This window comes from Pseudoliparis swirei, chromosome 18, assembly GCF_029220125.1.
Source record: "Pseudoliparis swirei isolate HS2019 ecotype Mariana Trench chromosome 18, NWPU_hadal_v1, whole genome shotgun sequence".
Classification (NCBI taxonomy): domain Eukaryota; kingdom Metazoa; phylum Chordata; class Actinopteri; order Perciformes; family Liparidae; genus Pseudoliparis; species Pseudoliparis swirei.
The window spans coordinates 27487009-27508543 of record NC_079405.1 but is presented as its reverse complement, the minus strand read 5'-3'; the positions used below and the strand labels follow the sequence as shown (position 1 = coordinate 27508543).

The 21535-nt window shown below is 46.9% G+C and overlaps 1 protein-coding gene across 2 annotated transcripts in view; it reads right to left on the bottom strand.

Annotated features, from left to right (window-relative positions):
• LOC130207937 (membrane-associated guanylate kinase, WW and PDZ domain-containing protein 1-like) overlaps window positions 1-21535 on the bottom strand; it is an 83700-nt gene that overhangs the window by 41514 nt on the left and 20651 nt on the right. For both annotated transcript variants that reach the window (XM_056436720.1, XM_056436721.1), the window contains exon 2: window positions 10280-10396. In XM_056436720.1, coding sequence (XP_056292695.1) covers window positions 10280-10396 — 117 coding nt within the window. The remainder of the gene's footprint in view (window positions 1-10279; window positions 10397-21535) is intronic.

Below are 21535 nucleotides of genomic sequence, written 5' to 3'. Positions count from 1 at the left end.
CGCAATCAGTGCAGGTGTTAGCACCTTGGCGGGGTGAACACGGGAGAGTAACACAAAGCCAGCGCCATGTCAGCTCTTGGTATTCATACCCCCCCCCCCCCCCACTGGTCCACATTTGCATGCACAAGTTAAAGAAAGGGTCAGAGCCCTTTGTTATGCGCTGAGGAGGAGGAGGAGGAGGAGGGATCAGCAGGGGGGAAATGCAAAGTGCAGGAAGGTCAAAGGTCACGTGATCAGCCATGTGGGTTCCCAATCCATCCTGGTAAACCAAATTCACATGAGAACTGAGACCAGGTCAACTGGATGTGAGTGCGGTGCCGATGGCCCACAATGCAACAGGAGAGGAACAAACCCCCTGAAACTTTAACGGAAGAGTTCATGTTTCATCTTTGGACACAAGTTTGGGGTTTTTGCTTATTTTTAAAAGTTTTACATCGGCAGTAAGTCACAAAATCGGTTTATCCACCGTTACCGTATCCTTAAAGATCGATAGTTTACGGCCCATAATCCATAATCTAGTTTATGGATCCGGTCCATCTTCACAGTACCGACCCGCTCGGGGTCCAACGCAGCAGAACAAGTGTGTGAACACATGAATTAATGCGTTATTATTATGAATTAATGTATGATGACTGTGTATCGTGTTCAGGATGAGATCGTTTCAGGCGTTTCTATTATTTTGTCTACCCTGAATGATATGAAAGGAGCACACGCCATGTAAATAGTCACGTACACGGCGTGTTGTTGGTGTCACATTACATTACATTAGGATGTGTGTGCATTTTCTACCTGTGAGGCGAGACTACTGACTACTTGGATCCTGCTAAGTATCTTCTTTAAACTAGTTTTATCTGCTAAAGTTACTGTTGTATTTGTTGTTTAAAGCTGCTAGATTGTTAGTCTGTCCTGTTTTAAGGAGTTGTTTTGGTAGAGAGGTGTGTCCTGTGTTCCGACACCTGAATCTTCACTGATTGGACGAGCGATCGTCACCTGGTTTCTATTGAGTGTCATTTGAATACCAAAAGCCAAGGGGCGGTGTCAACGCGGCTGGAGGTAATTGGCACTAACTTGGGCTCATAACCGGGTGGGTTTTTTCGCGTCAGCTGTAGCGTCAGTGTGACTCGGAGGACAAAGACATAGGAGTCTTCCGTTGGAGTCTTCGGGGGTGGCTGAGTATTTCCCCATTTTTTAAATATGTGTGTCTTTTCCATACCTGTGCGTATCTCTACTCGTAGTTACTATAGGACTCGCTCATTCATGTACCGGAACCCCTCCTCTGTTATCCTTCCTACCCGTTCTACTCACACCCAGCACCTGGTCACAGGAGGCCTCTGGAACTGTCAGTCAGCCAACCGCAAGGCCGACTTCATCTCTGGCTTTGCTGTGGAGCAGTCGCTTGACTTCCTGGCTCTCACTGAGACCTGGATCACAGCAGACAACACGTCTACCCCGGCTGCTCTCTCCTCTGCCTTCTCCTTTAGCCACACACCCAGACCCTCTGGTCGGGTGGAGGTACAGGTTTACTCATCTCACCCACATGGTGTTTCTGTCCCTACCCGCTTCCACTCTTTATCCCACTGACTTTTGAGTTTCATGCGGTGACCGTTACTCATCCGGTTCAACTTCACATTGTTGTTCTCTACCGTCCCCCTGGTTCTTTGGGAGATTTCTTGGACGAGCTAGGCGTCCTCCTATCGAACTTCGGAACACGGCCCCCCGCTCATCCTTCTGGGTGACTTTAACATCCAGACAGAGAAGTCATGTGATCTCTTACTCTTACTGTCTTCCTTTAACCTCTCACTCAGTCCCTCCCCTCCTACTCACAAAGCCGGCAACCACCTTGACTACATTTTCACAAGAAACTGCTCTACCTCTAACCTCACTGTGACTCCTCTCCATGTCTCTGACCACTTCTTCATCTCTTACTCTCTCTCGCTCTCTGGTACTGACAACCCACCCATATCTACAGACTCTGCACCTGTACGCCGCAACATTCGCACCCTCTGCCCCTCCTCTCTGGCCTCCTCTGTCCTATCTGCTCTCCCCTCAACTGACTGCTTCTCACTCATGCATCCTAACTCTGCCGCAGACACTCTCCTCTCTTCCCTGTCTTCATCTCTTGATTCTCTTTGTCCTTTTAAGACACGACTCCGGCTCCGTGGTTGTCGGACTCGGTGCGCACCGAGAGAGCCACCCTGCGAGCGGCGGAAAGAAAATGGCGCAAATCGAATCAAGCGGAAGACTTGCTCTTCTATCAATCTCTCCTCCGCCTTCTCTTCCTCTATCTCTGCAGCCAAAAGCTCGTTCTACCTGACCAAAATTCAGTCTTCCTTCTCTAACCCCAAAAACTCTTCTCTATCTTTTCCAACCTCCTTGATCCCCTGTCCCCTCCTCCTTCCACCCTTTTGTCGAGCCACTTTGTCGACTACTTTACAAACAAGATAGACGACATACGCTCCTCCTTTACAAATCCATCTTCTATCACCTCACCAACACTAACTTCTTCATCCCCTCTCTTTCCTCTTTCACCCCTTGTCTCCCAATCAAGTTCTTAGCTTGGTGACCTCCGCCGACCGACCACCTGCGCCCTTGACCCCGTCCGTCTCCCATTCTCCAGGCTATTGCTCCTGACCTTCTGACCTTCCTCACCCATCTTATGAACAGCTCCCTCTCAACTGGCTGTTTCCTAACTCTCTGAAGGAGGCGAGAGTCAACCCTCTCCTGAAGAAACCCACGCTCGACCCGTCTGAAGTCAGCAACTACAGACCGGTCTCTCTTCTTCCTTTTCTCTCCAAAACTCTGGAGCGAGCTATCTTGAGCCAAGTGTCCTCCTATCTCCACAGTAACAACCTTCTTGACCCTCACCAGTCTGGATTCAAGGCCGGCCACTCGACAGAGACGGCCCTCCTTGCTGTCTCTGAGCAGCTTCACACTGCTAGAGCAGCCTCTCTCTCCTCTGTCCTTATCCTTCTCGACCTTTCTGCAGCATTTGACACCGTGAACCACCAGATCCTGATCTCTTCTCTTCAGGACCTGGGGATCTCAGGCACTGCACTCGCTCTTTTCTCTTCCTACCTTAAAGACCGCACCTACCGGGTAACTTGGAGAGGATCTGTGTCTGATCCTTGTCCTCTCACTACTGGGGTTCCTCAAGGCTCCGTCCTGGGTCCCCTCCTCTTCTCTCTGTATACAAATTCTCTCGGCTCTGTCATTCGTTCGCATGGCTTCTCCTACCATAGCTATGCTGATGACACCCAACTGATCTTCTCGTTTCCACCGTCCGAAACACGGGTGGCGGCACGAATCTCTGCCTGTCTGACTGACATCTCTCAGTGGATGTCTGCTCACCACCTGAAGATCAACCCTGACAAGACTGAGCTACTATTCCTTCCAGTGAAAGGCTCCCCACCCACGACCTGACTATCACCTTCAACAGCTCTGTGTTGGCCCCTACCCGGACTGCCAGGAACCTCGGGGTGACACTCGACAGTCAACTCTCCCTGACGGCCAACATCGCTGCGACGCCGCGTTCCTGTAGGTACATGCTGCACAACATCAGGAGAATCGTCCTCTTCTTACTCAGAAGGCGGCGCAGGTTCTGATCCAGGCTCTGGTCATTTCACGCCTCGACTACTGCAACTCCCTCCTGGCTGGTCTACCTGCTAAGGCCATCCGACCTCTGCAGCTCATCCAGAATGCAGCAGCTCGACTGGTCTTCAGCCTCCCGAAATTCACCCACACCACTCCGCTCCTCCGCTCTCTCCACTGGTTACCGGTGGCTGCTCGCATCCGCTTCAAAACACTGGTCCTGGCGTACCGTGCTCTAGACGGATCGGGCCCCATCTACATCCGGGATATGGTCACACCGTACACCCCGGCACGTTCGCTCCGCTCTGCAACAGCCAATCGACTTGTGACTCCTGCACCTCGAGCTAATCACTCGAAATCCAGACTGTTTGCTGTCCTGGCTCCTCAGTGGTGGAACGAGCTCCCCACTGACATCAGGACAGCAGAAAGTCTCTACATCTTCCGTCGGAGACTGAAAACACACCTTTTCCGACTATCTGGATTAAAACACAGATTAGCACTTCAGTGGCACTTAGATAGCACTTACTTATGGTACTTTTGTAGTTCGACTATGTTGAGGAAATGTTACTTCCTGTATTCTTGTTGTTCTTAGTTTGTACTCTAGGTTGAAATGCACTTATTGTAAGTCGCTTTGGATAAAAGCGTCTGCTAAATGACATGTAATGTAATGTAATGTAATGACATGTATGTTACAGATGAGAACTGGTGAACAGGAAGGATGCGTCACGGGAAACACGCGTGCTCACCTCACAACATCCTCACCTTGTGTGCGACACACACACAGTACCACACACACACACACACACACACAGTACCACACACACACACACACAGTACCACACACACACACACACACACACACAGAGTACCACACACACACACAGTACCACACACACACACACACACACAGTACCACACACACACACACACACACACAGTACCACACACACACACACACACAGTACCACACACACACACACACACACAGTACCACACACACACACACACAGTACCACACACACACCCTTCCTGCCTGATACAAGCTAACAAGACAAAAGAGTCTGAAGTCTCTCTCTCTCCCCCCTTCTTCCACCTCTCTATACACCTCTCTCTCCCTCTCCCCTCTCTCTCCCCTCTCTCTCCCCCCCCCTCTCAGGTCTTTGTTCAGGCGACGCGTCAAGAGGCTGCAGCCCCAAAAAAACAGCACCGGAAAAAACACACACTGCTTCTGAGCCGTCACCGTGAGCGTGTGTTTACGTTAGCTCGGCCGGCTAACAGCCCCCCCCCTCTCTCTCTCCACCCATCCCCCCCTCCCACACCCAAAAACTTCCACTCTACCCCACCCCCATCTACACCCCCGTGGCTTCAGCCCCCCATACACAGGGGGGGGGGGGGGGGGGGGACCCTCGCTCGCCCCAAAACCCCCAAACCCCAAAACCAACAGCATCACAACAGCCACAGCAGACGGCGCCGCTACTTGCCTAGACGCCGTAGACACAGAACGCTGAGCTTTAATATCAGGTACAAGCCTCCTCTTCCTCTCCTCCTTCTTCCTCTTCCTCTTCTTGCCACCGCTCCGATCCACTGGCAGGAGAAACGAGAGAGAGAGAGCGATACAGAGGGAGCGGAGGCAGCGGTGTCATGAGTTGAGGGGGGGGGGGGGATAGGAATGAGAGAGAGAGAGGGGGGGTATCGTAATGAGAGAGAGAGGTATAGGAATGAGAGAGAGGGGGTATAGGAATGAGAGAGAGAGGGGGGTATAGGAATGAGAGAGAGAGGGGGGTATAGGAATGAGAGAGAGAGGCGATACAGAGGAGCGGAGGCAGCGGTGTCATGAGTTGAGGGGGATAGGAATGAGAGAGAGAGGGGTATAGGAATGAGAGAGAGAGCGATACAGAGGAGGCGGAGGCAGCGTGTCATGAGTTGAGGGGGATAGGAATGAGAGAGAGAGAGAGGGGGTATAGGAATGAGAGAGAGAGAGGGGGTATAGGAATGAGAGAGAGGGTATAGGAATGAGAGAGAGAGGGGTATCGTAATGAGGAGAGAGGGGGTATAGGAATGAGAGAGAGAGGGGTATAGTAATGAGAGAGGCGGGGGTATAGGAATGAGAGAGAGGGTATAGTAATGAGAGAGGGGGTATCGTAATGAGAGAGGGTATCGTAATGAGAGAGAGGGGTATCGTAATGAGAGAGAGGGGGTATAGGAATGAGAGAGAGGGTATAGTAATGAGAGAGAGGGGGTATCGAATGAGAGAGGGTATAGGAATGAGAGAGAGGTATGGGAATGAGAGAGAGAGGGTATAGGAATGAGAGAGAGAGGGGGGTATAGTAATGAGGCGGGGGTATCGTAATGAGAGAGAGGGGGTATCGTAATGAGAGAGAGGGGGGTATAGGAATGAGAGAGAGGGTATAGTAATGAGAGGCGAGGGGGTATCGTAATGAGAGAGGGGTATAGGAATGAGGGAGGCGGGGGTATAGGAATGAGAGAGAGAGGGGTATAGTAATGAGAGAGAGGGGGTATAGGAATGAGAGGGGTATCGTAATGAGAGAGAGAGGGGGTATCGTAATGAGAGAGAGAGGGTATAGGAATGAGAGAGAGGGGTATCGTAATGAGAGAGGGAGGGTATCGTAATGAGAGAGAGAGGGTATAGTAATGAGAGAGAGAGGGGGTATAGGAATGAGAGAGAGAGGGGGTATAGTAATGAGAGAGAGAGAGGGGGTATAGGAATGAGAGAGAGAGAGGGGGGTATAGGAATGAGAGAGAGAGAGGTATCGTAATGAGAGAGGGGGTATCGTAATGAGAGAGGGGTATAGGAATGAGAGAGAGGGGGGTATCGTAATGAGAGAGAGGGTGGAGGTTGCGGGATAATGGGAGATCGGGAATGGGCTGACCACACGGGAAGCCGGCGGACGACCTCGGCGGATGGGGGAGGGGGAGCGGTAACCGGGGGGGGGGGGTAACCGGGGGGTTATGGTGGGAGGAGCCACTGGCGTGAGTGAGGTAACAAGGTTTATGTTTACAACCAATTTCACCAACCTGGTGCATCTGGAGAGAGCTGGGGGGGGGGGGGGAGGGGCTCACCAGTTCCGTGTTGGTCTGGCTTAAAGCTTCACGTTAGCTTCTTTAAACTCAGACCTCCCCGCTAGCTTCAGTGTTTCAGGGTCTGACGTTCAGAACGTTACGAAGCTGAAATGTATTTGTTGCTTCATTATTGCATTTTTAGTTCTGATGAATATGAATGTAAACAAACTTCATTGGGAAACAGAGTTGCACTGGAAGTCCTTCTCCGTGTTTCCGTAGATGTTGGCGTGGCGGCTCAACTTGTGGAGAGTATTTGGTACTTTCTTCCGGTACGAGAGAGGCGGAGTTCAACACCCTGCCGGCCACTGATTGGACGGAGAGAACCGTCACTCACACGCACAGGACGTCCTGCACATGTTTTTAAAATAGACATCCAAATATTCTATTCATTTAACAATATATGTTCCACCAGATAAAATGTGTCCGGAGCCACAAAAGCTATTTGATATCACAGCTTATAATGTTATATTATATATATATATATATAGATATATAGATATGGATATATATAGATTTTTTAACTATATATATATATACATATAGATAAATATATATATATATATATAAAATAAATAAATATATATAGATCTATATATGGTCATATTATATGTCTTTATGCTGGACACTTTAACCTGCTGAAAATTCACTTTAATCACGACCACGTATAAATATTTTGTATTCCTCTGTATATTTAATATTGTTATTGTATTTAATCTTTTATTAATGCTCTAATGTGCACACGCTGCACTCCTGCAATGTCCCCACTGTGGGACTAATCAAGGAATATCTAATCTATATATATATATATACACACAACAACTGTAGTTTGTTTTATTTATTATAATTATAGAATCAGAATAAATAGAATAGTTCACATTGTATTTTTACCGGTTCTAACCAAATCAAACTCTTATGAAGAGTCGGGAAAAAAATACACTGGTCCATTAATCGGACACCATCGTTGATGATGATGATGTCATGGTACCAGCTCCTTAAAAATACACAACAGATCCATATATGATGCATGGAATCAGATGATACAACCACAGCGTCATAAAGACGACTGCATCACATCACCATGCAGAGACACGTCTGGCATATAGGATTCAAACTATATTCCAGATAACATGCTTACATTTGGGAAGTCTGGAAATGTTAATATAGAAAGTTTTTAGACAATATATTTGACCAATCCACAAAAATGCATATTTTCCATGAATTAGTCAAACTGCCGTGACATTGAGAAGCAGAATAAGTGGCGTCGCCATGTGGCCTCAGACATCCACCCACTTCTCCATCTGTTTCTCCACCTGCTGGCTGCACACATCACACCGAGACCGCCACACACACAACCTTCACGCGCCAGCGTGGACACGCCGACCTCCAGGTCACCAGACACATCGAGTCCATCTCCCCTCATGGGACGCAGAATAAAACACAGATGCTCTCCTGTGTGTGTGTGTGTGTGTGTGTGTGTGTGTGTGTGTGTGTGTGTGTGTGTGTGTGTTGATCTGTGAGGATCACGAGGGAGAACTCGTCCACAGGCAGCGACACAGAGAAACATGTCCTCGCCGAACTAAAAGAAATAAGCAGCGGCAAATTATTTCCAAATTCAATATTCCGGTGAGAATCTCTCATTCGTGAACATCCTGTAAAACATGGCGGCCCCGGAGCCCACGCTTTGTTTACTGCTCACGACACCCGGCGTTCCTCACCGGCGTGCCGTGGATAGACCACTCGCTGATTAAAAATGACCCCCCCCCCTCCTGACATATGGCAGGGGAGGTAAAGCCCCTGAACACACAGACATTCACCAATAAACTCATTGAAAAGCCAACAGATGAAAACCACTAAACAAAGGTGGAAAAACACGACATCGGGCGCTTCCTTTCAAATCAACTGCAAAACGTATGAAGATACAGACTGAAGAGTGTTACATATTTCAAAATATTGTTGTAGAAAGTACGACACGGCTGCGCCTCCCAGCTGTGAACACCTGCAGAGGAAGGTAAGTCACGTTAACATCGAAGTGGCATCCGGCCCCGGCACGCCTCGAGTCAGCTTGTTCCTGCACCATCATCATCATCACCATCATCATCATCACAAGTGAGGCGTGCCGGGTCCAGAAGCCAGCGGGGATTTCCGACTCCGGCGTCTCGACAACGATGCGAGCCCGGGCTGCGATTGGTCCGCGGTATATTTCGGTGTTGTGTGCAAAATGGTGGGGTTTTAACAGAAGAATGACATACTGCCAGACTGTGTACAAAGTTTATTTTCAATACATGAGTGTGAATATGATTTGAGAGATGTTTGTAAGTTCATGGTACAAAAGGCTAAAAAAGGGATTAAAAGAAGATGTATTTCTGTTGTAGGAGTCCAATTATGGAATAATGTTGAAATGGATGTAAGAATGGTGAACTCATTTTTGGTTTTCAAGGGAATTATTTATAAAACAATTCTTGAGAGTTATAAATGTGATTAAAAACGTATTTATATGGAAGATGTATGTGGTAGTATATATAAATATATTTTGTTTATTTAATTTTTTAAATTTTTTAATTCTTCTTTATTTTATATTAATTTTCTGATTTATTTTGATTTCAATTGAGGATGGGAATTTATAAGCATTTTTTTGCTTCTACCTATACCTTTTCAGTCTTTCTCTTTTGTATATTATATAGGATAATATTGTATTGTATTTGATTGACTGAATAAAAAATACAAACAAAAACAAACAAACATCATGCAGCATTCTGCATCAGACTAACCATCTCTATACCCCCCCCCACCCCCCCCCCCCCACACACACACACACACTGATGGCATCCATCCCTCTGCTATTATGGTGCTAATGCTACATCCTCTGCACCAGCAGTATCTTCTAGGGCTCCAGGATTGGATTTCCAGAACTTATCCAGGACTTTAAACCAAACTTCCATGACCAAACTGAAAACTCGGTATAAACATGAAACATTTAGAACATGTAGCGTATTGAGAGCGTACGCCGGCTTATATTTTGAGCGTCTTTCTTTAAAAAAAAACATGAATTATTTCCAACTCCATGAACTCAAACTCAGATGTGATTATAACAAATTTAGATGACTTTTACAAAACTTTTATGATTTAAGTTTTTTCCATGACTTTTCCAGGCCTGGAAATTACCATTTTAAAATTCCGTGACTTTTTCAGGTTTTCCATGACCGTACGAACCCTGACCCAGACGTCCATTGAGGGATGGTGAAACCCATCACGATGGTTCCAAGGAGGCGTGAAGGAATCTGCCCGGCCTAAAGCTGCACGGTGGAACCGAGCTCGTGTTGGGCTGAAATAATCTGGTTTCATGAGATAATCTCGACGGGCTCAATCTCGCCTCACGAAAAGGGTTCCGTGAGGACGTAAACAAATATGTAAACACAAAAATAAATAAAATCTTTGAAGCCACAGACAAAAGTGTGTAAAGCCAAAACGGAGAAGAGAGCTGAAAGAACGTCTCACAGGGGAAATGGAGAAGACGGCCACGGGCAGCGGAGGTGGAAGAACCATGAAAAGTGAGGAAGTGACAGGAAGTGGAGGAGGAGGTGATGGATGTGGAAGTGGAGGTGGGACTCACAAGGCACGGCGTGGCGGTACAGGTTGTCCCGGATGGTCTGCTGCAGCTCGTGGTCGGGCGACGACTTCTGGAAGCGCTGGCTCAGGTAATGCTTCAGGTCCTTGTTCAGCTTGCTCCCTGTCACACAGAACACACGGAGACATGTAGTGACTTGCATCAAAACAACAACAACAACAACAACACGGCGAGCAGACACGGGGAACATCGCAGTGTTAAACGGACGCCGTGAGTTGAACGCGTGCCATCGGCGCTCGGAGGGGGAGCTGGCTGAAGAGTCTACAACCGGGGGGGGGGGGGGAGCCATCTGGGCCTCAGACACACGTTAGGTGTGTGTGTGTGTGTGTGTGTCCACGTCACAGGCCGTGTGCAAAAACAGTATGACGACAACACAGGAAAGAGAGGCGATGCATGATGTCACACAACTGGAAGAATATTTATTATATATAAATAAATAGAAATAAATATGAATATATAGAAATGCATTTATATATATACATTAAAATATATATATAAATAAATATATACATAAATAAATGCATATATAAATACACATACATATAAATATATATATACATAAATAAATATATATACATATATTTATATATCTAATAATGCTGCTTGTGGCCGAGAAGAGCGTCGGATCACGTTCTACGTCGGCAGCTTTCTCGTTATTTATTATCCAGATGATTTATCTCTCATCTTTTGCACGGCAGCCGAGCCCTTTTTTAGTCATCTTGGGCAAACAACCAGTCATGAAAAAAAGGCTCTGGATCCCGTTTCCATGGAAACTGCGTGTGTGTGCGAATGTGTGTATGTGTGTGTATGTGTGTGTGTGTTTAATGAAATGATTGAGATTGTTAGCATAGCACAGAGTAGCATTCTGCACTGGTTGGCAGCATGGTTGTAGATTCCATTTAAATGGCGTTAAAAGATATTAAAACGTGCACGTTCCACTGACGGGACATTTTGACTGGATCGTGACCCCAGGCGTCGTCGTTCATGTCAACAGAAGTTCGATGACGATCAGCTTATCAGATTGTCAACATTCGGTTTGTAAACTGAAATTAAAATGTCAAAATCCAACCATGGTGGAAATACATCTTTAAGGATATTTAAAAACAATTAAAATAAAATAAAAAGCATTTCAAAACGATAAGAATTGTCAACAACATTAAACGTCAATTATCCAAGAATAAAATATCCAAACACTTCTTCAAAAAAGCTCTCAAATGAAATAAAACTTCACATTTTTCGTGAAGATGCTTATTTGCCGGCTAATTGTATATTTTATAGCGTTTTTATTGGTAAAGAGTAGATCTGGTGGTAAAACTTGTTGACACCAGTTACTGTCAGAGGTGAGACTCCAGGTTTAGGTTCAGCCTTTTCCTTCAATTGATTTAAATACAGATCTGTATGAACTAAGTTTCTGCATCACACCAGAGCGCCACTTTAAATGTTTACCGCAGATGTGCTCGGAGGATTTTCGGAGCCGAGTCGTTAGTCGAGACAAACTCCCATTTCTTCCATTCGTTTGGCGCCTGAATGTATTTACAGCATGAAGTGGAATCCCCCTTCATTTGGATGTTTTTCTACTTTGACAACTATTTTATTTAGATGGGTGAGCTACATAGATTTATGATTTTTGTTATTCACGATAGAGCACGCCTCGGGTGATGCAGACTTTTTTTTACATTTATTTTAAAAAGGAACACAAATGACTGAGTGCTCTGTCAATTGTCTTAGCACTCAGAACAACAACAACAAGTTCATTTTGGACGGCGGACTGTGTGGACGATGTTTAAGGAAGCCAAGTGACGCCTCCTGTGTGGGTGCTCCATCACTGGCAAGCACAGCACCCCAAGGAGCTGTGATCCAGTTCTCGATGCATACCCATCTTAAAGAGAAGGACACGAGCTCAATAGGAATGAGCATACATCCTTCAAAAGGTGGAACCGTGTGGATGAAGGGACCCCGATCCTTAAAGGCCGATTTAAACCTGGAAGGAAGTCTTCAGACCGGGGTGATTTCAGTCTTCAGGTCCCCGACAGCGTCTCGCTCCTCTTCTTCGAGCAGTGCCCTCGATGCCCTCCTGAGGAAAGGCTTCCTATTGGCCTGAAGCCTTAGCGGGAACCAGAGTCTGAGCACGAGGGCTGGAAGTCAAACTCAAACTCATGTTTGCGGCAGCCTCCCCACCCAAAATATGTTGTTTCTGGTCAAATTCCTCTCCACCACGTTTCCTTTCCTCGTTCCTCTTTCCTGTCCACTTCCAACAACAACAACAGACTACTTTAAACCCCTCTCCTTCAGTGCTCATGTTCAGTCTGTGGATGCGTCACCTGCAATCTGACATCTTTTCTTTTGGGCTAGAAAGGTCAAGAAGATCACCGCTTCCCTCCGTAGAGTCTTGAAGGCAGAAAGTCTTCTAACCAACGTTAACACCCTGAGGCCATTAACTGCTACGACAGTGCCTCATATTCTCTTTAATGGTTCCCTTCCATATTATCTTTAATGGTTCCCTTACATATTCTCTTCAATGCTTCCCTTGCATATTCTCTTCAATGGTTCCCTTACATCTTCTCTTTAAGTGTTCCTTTCCATCTTCTCTTTAAGTGTTCCTTTCCATCTTCTCTTCAATGGTTCCCTTACATATTCCCTTTAATGGTTCCCTTGCATCTTCTCTTCTATGCATGCAGCGGATGAGCAAAGCTGCTCCGTGAAAATATTTAAAAAATAAACTCGCTATCTTTACTTCAGGGAACAGAGGTGACCATCAGAGGAGATTGCCTCCGTTTAGCAGTCTGAGCGGAGCGTTTTGGGCCTGAGAGCAAAACAAAAAGGACCCAGAACCTCGACGTGGACCGACTTGATGAGACCCCAGAACACCAGAGACCCGAGACGTCTAAACACCTCAAACCTGCTGTTGTGGTTTAGATTGACTGCGTTGTTTAGGTTCTGAGGCCTCGTCACGACCTCATTTACGCCTTTTCAACATTATTCAAATATCGGGGGTTTTTGTGACCGAACCGACGACTGCGTTCAATTCCGTGATCGTCGGAAATTATATTCGACTCGTCGGCGACGGATAGCCGGTACCCCGCCCCCAAATCCCTCTGCAAACAGATCATTAGAGACGACATATCCTTCAAACACGGGCCCACCTGTTATAGATTTTCTACAAGCCCCTCAAAAAAAGAAGCAAGATGTTGAGAAGGAGACACGCAATCCACGGCAGAAGGGAAGTGGGGGAGAGAGAGAGAGAGAGAGAGAGAGTATACAACACATCAAGAGAGTTTCAGACACAGCTGGAATGGGGCGAGGCTTCTATAGGCGTCTCCCATTGAGGCCCCCCACCCCCCCGGCCCAGCCGAGGCCCCCCGGCCCAGACACGAGGGGCCAGACCCTCCTCGAACGTCTGCATTTGGAGAAAAAAATTAACTTTCCCCGAAACTCGATATCCTCTCGCTCATAGCGGAAATATTAAATATAAGGGTTGGGCCGGTTTGTGCTGATTTGTAAATGGCAGGACTCTCGGTGTCATGACGTCGTCGACAGCCTTGATATTCAAAACCCACGTTCGTGCCACATGGATGTCGTTGCACATGCCCACAGAAATCAATCTTTCCTGCGTGTCCCGTCGGCTCGGGCCAGAACCCAAAACACACGGACACTGCGTTACTTCCACTGGAAGAAGCCAAGTCACGGGAGGAACGTGCACTTGCCCCCAAATTACTGTTCATAACTTTAGGTGCAACATATTGGCCCGGCATTTATGATTATGAGAAAGATGTTGTTTACACGGGGACCGAGTTGTCAATATCATTTAAAGTTCTACTTCCAAGTTGTAGGCACGTCCCCCGGTCCATCCTCTGTTCACCCAGACTGAAATATCTCAACAGCTATTGGATGGATAGCCATGATGTGTGTTACTCATGGTCTCTTTAAGGGTTCCCTATTATCTTCTCAGCAATGGTTCCCTTCCATCTCTCTAATGGTTCCCTTACGTCTTCTCTGCGATGGTTCCCTTCCATCTTCTCTTCAATGGTTCCCTTCCATCTTCTCTTCAATGGTTCCCTTCCATCTTCTCTGTAATGGTTCCCTTACGTCTTCTCTGCAATGGCTCCCTTCCGTCTTCTCTGCAATGGTTCCCTTATGTCTTCTCTGCAATGGTTCCCTTCCGTCTTCTCTTCAATGGTTCCCTTACGTCTTCTCTTCAATGGTTCCCTTACGTCTTCTCTGCAATGGTTCCCTTCCGTCTTCTCTTCAATGGTTCCCTTCCGTCTTCTCTTCAATGGTTCCCTTACGTCTTCTCTTCAATGGTTCCCTTACGTCTTCTCTGCAATGGTTCCCTTCCATCTTCTCTTCAATGGTTCCCTTATGTCTTCTCTGTAATGGTTCCCTTCCGTCTTCTCTGCAATGGTTCCCTTACGTCTTCTCTGCAATGGTTCCCTTCCATCTTCTCTTCAATGGTTCCCTTACGTCTTCTCTGTAATGGTTCCCTTACGTCTTCTCTGTAATGGTTCCCTTACGTCTTCTCTGCAATGGCTCCCTTACGTCTTCTCTGCAATGGTTCCCTTCCGTCTTCTCTTCAATGGTTCCCTTCCATCTTCTCTTTAAGCGTTCCCTTCCATCTTCTCTTACATTGATGTTTCTCCTGATCTAACTTTCCCTCCGGCCTGAGGCCCTCTCCCCAATCTGGCATGGATTGCGTCGATGGCCTCTGGATGAATGGTTCAAACCTCGGTGACCTCTGAACCCGTCAGACCACCAAGAAAACAAAGCCTCTGCATCGGGCGTTGTGGGAGAATGTTGTGCGCACGAGATTATGATCACATAATTAAAATACATGGCCGGAAATAAATAGCCCCATTTAGAAATTCTTCAATACTTCCATCGGCACACTGGGCAACAGTAGACTCCCCCCTCCCTCCCCCTCCCTCCCCCTCCCCACACAAAGAACAGTGACAAAGCAGAAAAGGCAGTAATATGCTGAGGGTGCCAGCCTTTCTTTTTGTACACTTAGCCAAGTGAGATTTGGCAGCCTACGTGTTTGGCTGAGTTGTATCGACGTAGAATACACAGTCTGGCATACGAGGCAGAAAACGTTGCCCCCCCCCCCCCCCCCACCCTCCATCCGCAATTGTATTTTTACCATCAAGGGACATGTTGCCAGGCAAAGGCTATGATTAGAATGAAGTCATCTTCCAGTGGGCCGTGTCTATACTAAATTTAGCTTCTGCAAAGTGGGCCATGGTAGAGAAGTGGGCTTTAAAGATGGATCCGTGCCGTTCAAACATGACCTACTCCCGTGAGTTTCATTCAGCGACGAGGCGAACGCGGGCCGTCCGAAGGCGTCGCGAGTCATCGACTCCCGAGTGAGCGGTCATCGCGCGGCTCGAGTTAATCAGATAATCGGAGCTAATCGCCGTTTAATTGATTTGACCGGCAGCAGCAGCTCTCTCTACTGTAAACATGTCCATCACCGCCGGTCAGAGCGTCTCCATCTGTCACAACCAGAGAGGTCAGACGGCTCAATCTGACCCCCCGACGGGTGATTAGGGATTATATTCTCCATCGGCTGGTATAAAGTGCATTCACAGGTGATGCTGGCGAGGGAACCAGAGCTTCTTAGTTCAAGCTCTCACAGAAAGACACAATAATAACCCAAAACCACACTGCAGAGGTATGGAGACCCATCTTTCATATTCCCAGGTGTGTGTGTGTGTGTGTGTACATCCCTGTCTCTGAGCTCAACACTACCCCTACCCCCCCCCCCCCCCCCCCTATGTTCCTCTATTAAATGTGGCTTGCATCACACACACACACACAGCAATGGCCGGGTCTCTGTATCCATGGCAACAGCTGCCAGATGAGTACAGACTGTTGGGTGGAGGTGGAGACGGTCACGCAGCCAGTCATGGTCTGCTGCCCCCTTCTGGACAAAGAGAATATTACAAAAACAAAAAAAAGGAGAGCTCTTCCAAAAGGAGACGACTTTACCGCCACGAAAAAATAAAATAAAAATGTAGATAAATATGCAAATTAGGTGGAAGCTTAACAATAGGCGCCCTGTGCTCAGGTTGATGGTTTGCCATGAGACAAAATTGGAAGATCTGTATTTATTTTCGTCATAAAACGGCAAATAAAAACTCAAGGGGTCTTATGAAGCTCCTCGTCACAAACAGGATCTGAATCGGAGATTTTCTTTGGCAGATTGGAGGCGAGATTGCTTCAGAAATCACGATCTACCCGGAGAGAGGAGGATCCAATGGCTCAGTTCTTTAAATCCCACTGAGATGCCGCTGGGTGTGAATCTGGAATCGGGCACATTGACCATCGGCGATAATCGCCGGGACAGACGAAAACAAATTGTCACCCTTTGTCGAGATGAGATGGAAGAACATCGGTCGGGGATCGGACCGCCGGCGCTCCGTCACAGCGTCTACACGCGTGTGTTTACCATGTTCACCACGGCCCAGATTGCTTTTATTGATCGTGGTCCTCCACACGGGGAGGAGGAATCCTCGGAGGATTCATTCCAGCACCAACAGCAGCACAAGTCGATGGTCGTGTGTGTGTAGATGTGTATCTCGTCCCTGTGTGTGTGTGTGTGTTAAGTGCATTATTCACACAACCCAAGTGTCTATTGAATTTGGCCAACATCAGCATCTGCCAGCCAAGGACTCCTCCGCTGTAAACAACAACACCTGCATTATGATGCGGGTCTGCTCCTCAGAGCTCGGGAGGTTCTTTGTGATCCTGATATTAAAGAAGGGGGAGGAGCCTCCAGCGTTGACGCTGCAACCCCAGGAAACAACATATGAACTTGGGAATGAGAGGCTCCACTAACACTGGGGATGGTTTTCCCGTTTACTGTCAACAAGACGAGTCAGCATTAATATATAAAGTCAAAACACTCCAAAGACGAACTAACCTCGACACGGATTATTCTACCTTCAACCATTTCCATTGGCATGTATCCTGTATATATATGTATACATATATATATAAATACACACACACATATAATCTATACATATATACACACACATATATGTACATATACTTACACACATATATTTATATATACAGACATATATATTTAAATATATATATATATATATATACATATATAAAATAAAAACATATACATATACATATATTTATATATACACAGACCTATCTATATATATATTTTTTTTTAAATATATATATATATATATATATATATGAGAAATGTCTTGATAAAAGAATAAAAAGTCTTGCGGAAATTAATTTAATGTGTGTGAATGTTATGGTGTTGAAATAAAATCGAGAAACGGTAATAATGACACAGGTGGCACTTAAAGAACAATACGAGTATAAGTCTCCTGTGACAGGCCAGCTGCAGATGACAGCGAAGGCCTCAGTGTGTGTGTGTGTGTGTGTGTGTGTGTGTGTGTGTGTGTGTGTGTGTGTGTGTCCTGGGACACAGTGAGATTAAACCGTCTCACACTGACTGTCGTTTAGCAAAGTGCTCATCAAACACAAAGAGCCAGCACTCAGCAGAGGCCCTGAAGGCACCACCAACGTTCAACAATCAGGGTTAAAGCAAAGAATGAATTTTGGAATTAGACGAATTCTGAACTCGACGTATTGATTGAAGTCCAGGTGAGATGAATATGAACGATAAAATAAGGAAACAACAGAGAGCAACGGCATGTTGTCATTAAATTAAAATTGCTCTCATGGTTGGATGCACTTCTTGTAAGCGTCTGCTCAATAATATGTAATGTTTTATAAATCATTCAAATGTGCAGATTAAAGATTAAAGCGATGCGGAGAAGATGTCGCAATAAAATAAAATAAATCAAGAAAAAGACGAGCAAAAAAACCACAACTACACATTAATGTAAATACACAACGTCCTGAACACGTGAACCACGATATCTCCTCGAGCGCTCCACCCTCCTCTATCCCTCCACCCTCCTCCACTCTCCACCCTCCTCTAGCCCTCCACCCTCCTCTACCTCTCCACCCTCCTCCAGCCCTCCACCCTCCTCCACTCTCCACCCTCCTCTATCCCTCCACCCTCCTCCACTCTCCACCCTCCTCTAGCCCTCCACCCTCCTCTATCCCTCCACCCTCCTCCACTCTCCACCCTCCTCTACCTCTCCACCCTCCTCTACCTCTCCACCCTCCTCCCTCCTCTAGCCCTCCACCCTCCTCCACTCTCCACCCTCCTCTACCTCTCCACCCTCCTCCCTCCTCTACCTCTCCACCCTCACAGAGAGAGAAGGAGAGAGGGAGAGAGGGAGAGAAGGAGAGAGGGAGAGAGGGAGAGAAAAGGAGAGAGGGAGGACAACATCCACAACAGGAGGAATTGGGCGGAGAGGTGGAGGCTGCAACTGTACAAACAGCTGTCGAGGTTTCCTGGCTTCTGATTGGCCGCTCGGGTCAGAGACGTTATTCTCTCTGATTAACGAGAGCGAGCTCGTTAACTCTGCCACCAGGGGGCGTCACTCATGAAGCGTGAGGGACAGTGAGGGGGAGAGAGAGGGGGGGGGATGGAGAAATGATCCATGTGTTGCTGTGTCAAGGTCCTTCCTTCCCTCCTTCCTTCCCTCCTTCCTTCCCTCCTTCCTTCCCTCCTCAAGACATTTCTTCCCCCCCCCCCCATCTCTTAAAACTCTTATTCCCTTCTTCCTCCAGGTCCCTTGAGCTGCCGTCATCCCGTCTCCATCGTGCACGACTGACCCACTTCTCCTGCCCGTCCCCCGCTTTCAAGACGTTGCGTGAACGCACAACACACACACACACACACACACACAGACAGACACACACACACGCAAAGACACACACACACACACCTCCATGTATACATTCCTCCACATTGTCCTCCCGTCGTGGAGTGTGTGAGCTCGGGAGCGATCATTTAGCGTACAACTGGGTCGTATGGCTGCAGCCGGCCCGGGGTCACAGAGGTCACTGACGGACAGGCTCCGCCCCCTCTGGGCCTGCAGGCGGCTAGACAGGGAAAATCACATGACGTGTTTAACTGAGGATAGGCCTCACTTCTTTAGGCCTCACTTCTTTAAGCCTCACTTCTTTAGGCCTCACTTCTTTAGGCCTCACTTCTTTAAGCCTCACTTCTTTAGACCTCACTTCTTTAAGCCTCACTTCTTTAGACCTCACTTCTTTAAGCCTCACTTCTTTAAGCCTCACTTCTTTAAGCCTCACTTCTTTAGACCTCACTTCTTTAAGCCTCACTTCTTTAGGCCTCACTTCTTTAAGCCTCACTTCTTTAGGCCTCACTTCTTTAAGCCTCACTTCTTTAAGCCTCACTTCTTTAGGCCTCACTTCTTTAGGCCTCACTTCTTTAAGCCTCACTTCTTTAAGCCTCACTTCTTTAGGCCTCACTTCTTTAAGCCTCACTTCTTTAGGCCTCACTTCTTTAGGCCTCACTTCTTTAAGCCTCACTTCTTTAAGCCTCACTTCTTTAGGCCTCACTTCTTTAAGCCTCACTTCTTTAGACCTCACTTCTTTAGGCCTCACTTCTTTAAGCCTCACTTCTTTAAGCCTCACTTCTTTAAGCCTCACTTCTTTAGACCTCACTTCTTTAGACCTCACTTCTTTAGGCCTCACTTCTTTAGGCCTCACTTCTTTAAGCCTCACTTCTTTAAGCCTCACTTCTTTAGGCCTCACTTCTTTAAGCCTCACTTCTTTAAGCGTCACTTCTTTAGGCCTCACTTCTTTAAGCCTCACTTCTTTAGGCCTCACTTCTTTAGGCCTCACTTCTTTAGGCCTCACTTCTTTAAGCCTCACTTCTTTAAGCCTCACTTCTTTAAGCCTCACTTCTTTAAGCCTCACTTCTTTAGGCCTCACTTCTTTAGGCCTCACTTCTTTAGGCCTCACTTCTTTAGGCCTCACTTCTTTAGACCTCACTTCTTTAAGCCTCACTTCTTTAAGCCTCACTTCTTTAAGCCTGACTTCTTTAAGCCTCACTTCTTTAGACCTCACTTCTTTAAGCCTCACTTCTTTAGACCTCACTTCTTTAGATCTCACTTCTTTAGACCTCACTTCTTTAAGCCTCACTTCTTTAAGCCTCACTTCTTTAGACCTCACTTCTTTAAGCCTCACTTCTTTAAGCCTCACTTCTTTAAGCCTGACTTCTTTAAGCCTGACTTCTTTAAGCCTCACTTCTTTAGACCTCACTTCTTTAAGCCTCACTTCTTTAGACCTCACTTCTTTAAGCCTCACTTCTTTAAGCCTCACTTCTTTAGGCCTCACTTCTTTAGGCCTCACTTCTTTAGACCTCACTTCTTTAGGCCTCACTTCTTTAGACCTCACTTCTTTAAGCCTCACTTCTTTAAGCCTCACTTCTTTAGGCCTCACTTCTTTAGACCTCACTTCTTTAAGCCTCACTTCTTTAAGCCTCACTTCTTTAAGCCTCACTTCTTTAAGCCTGACTTCTTTAAGACTCACTTCTTCCGGTTGGAGAGAACTATTCATTACTTTGGCTGCTTTGGCTCTCCCCCCCCCCCGCCCCCCCCCTCGTCATCCGGCGTCTGCACACAGCTACCGTCGCCCGCTGTTTAAATATTATTCTAAACCCCCACTGAACAGACGGCTGAACTCTCCGCCTCGTTCCTCATCTTCAGGACTTCCTCCGCTCTTCTCTCCTCTGACGTTTGTGGGATTATTGAAATTCCACGTCTTTATCTCCCCGCCACGACAGGAAGTGTGAAAGGGAGTAAGAACAACACTCTTTGTGACGCGGGGGTGCACACTCATCACAGTCGCACAGCGAATCAGTGCGTTTCTTACCTGATGGAGGAAGAGTCGTCATCATCATCAGAAGGCAGGACCATGAAGGGAAACAGAGAGGAAGGAGGTTTAAAGTTAGAACACATGAGGCATTTTCTCCAAAATGCTCACGTAAACATGCTCACGTAAACATGCTAACGTAAACATGCTAACGGTAATGTTTGAGTGACTTTTTGCATGTATTTTGATCGTAAACCAGAAGCATTGGGCAAATTACATTTTTGGCCTGATGGTGGCACTAGAGGAAACGTTACGGAGTCACCGACAGTGTTGCTATTGATCCAAAAGGGGTTTGACATCAGCGTGAAGCTCCTCCTGCCGCCTCCACCCGCTGACCCACGCTGCCTCCACCCGTCAGCGTCTGACACTGTGATGTACGTGACGCTGCAGCCGCCACATGAATAAATATTAAACGCTCCGCAGGGAGAACAAAACTGCACCAGAGCACATCCA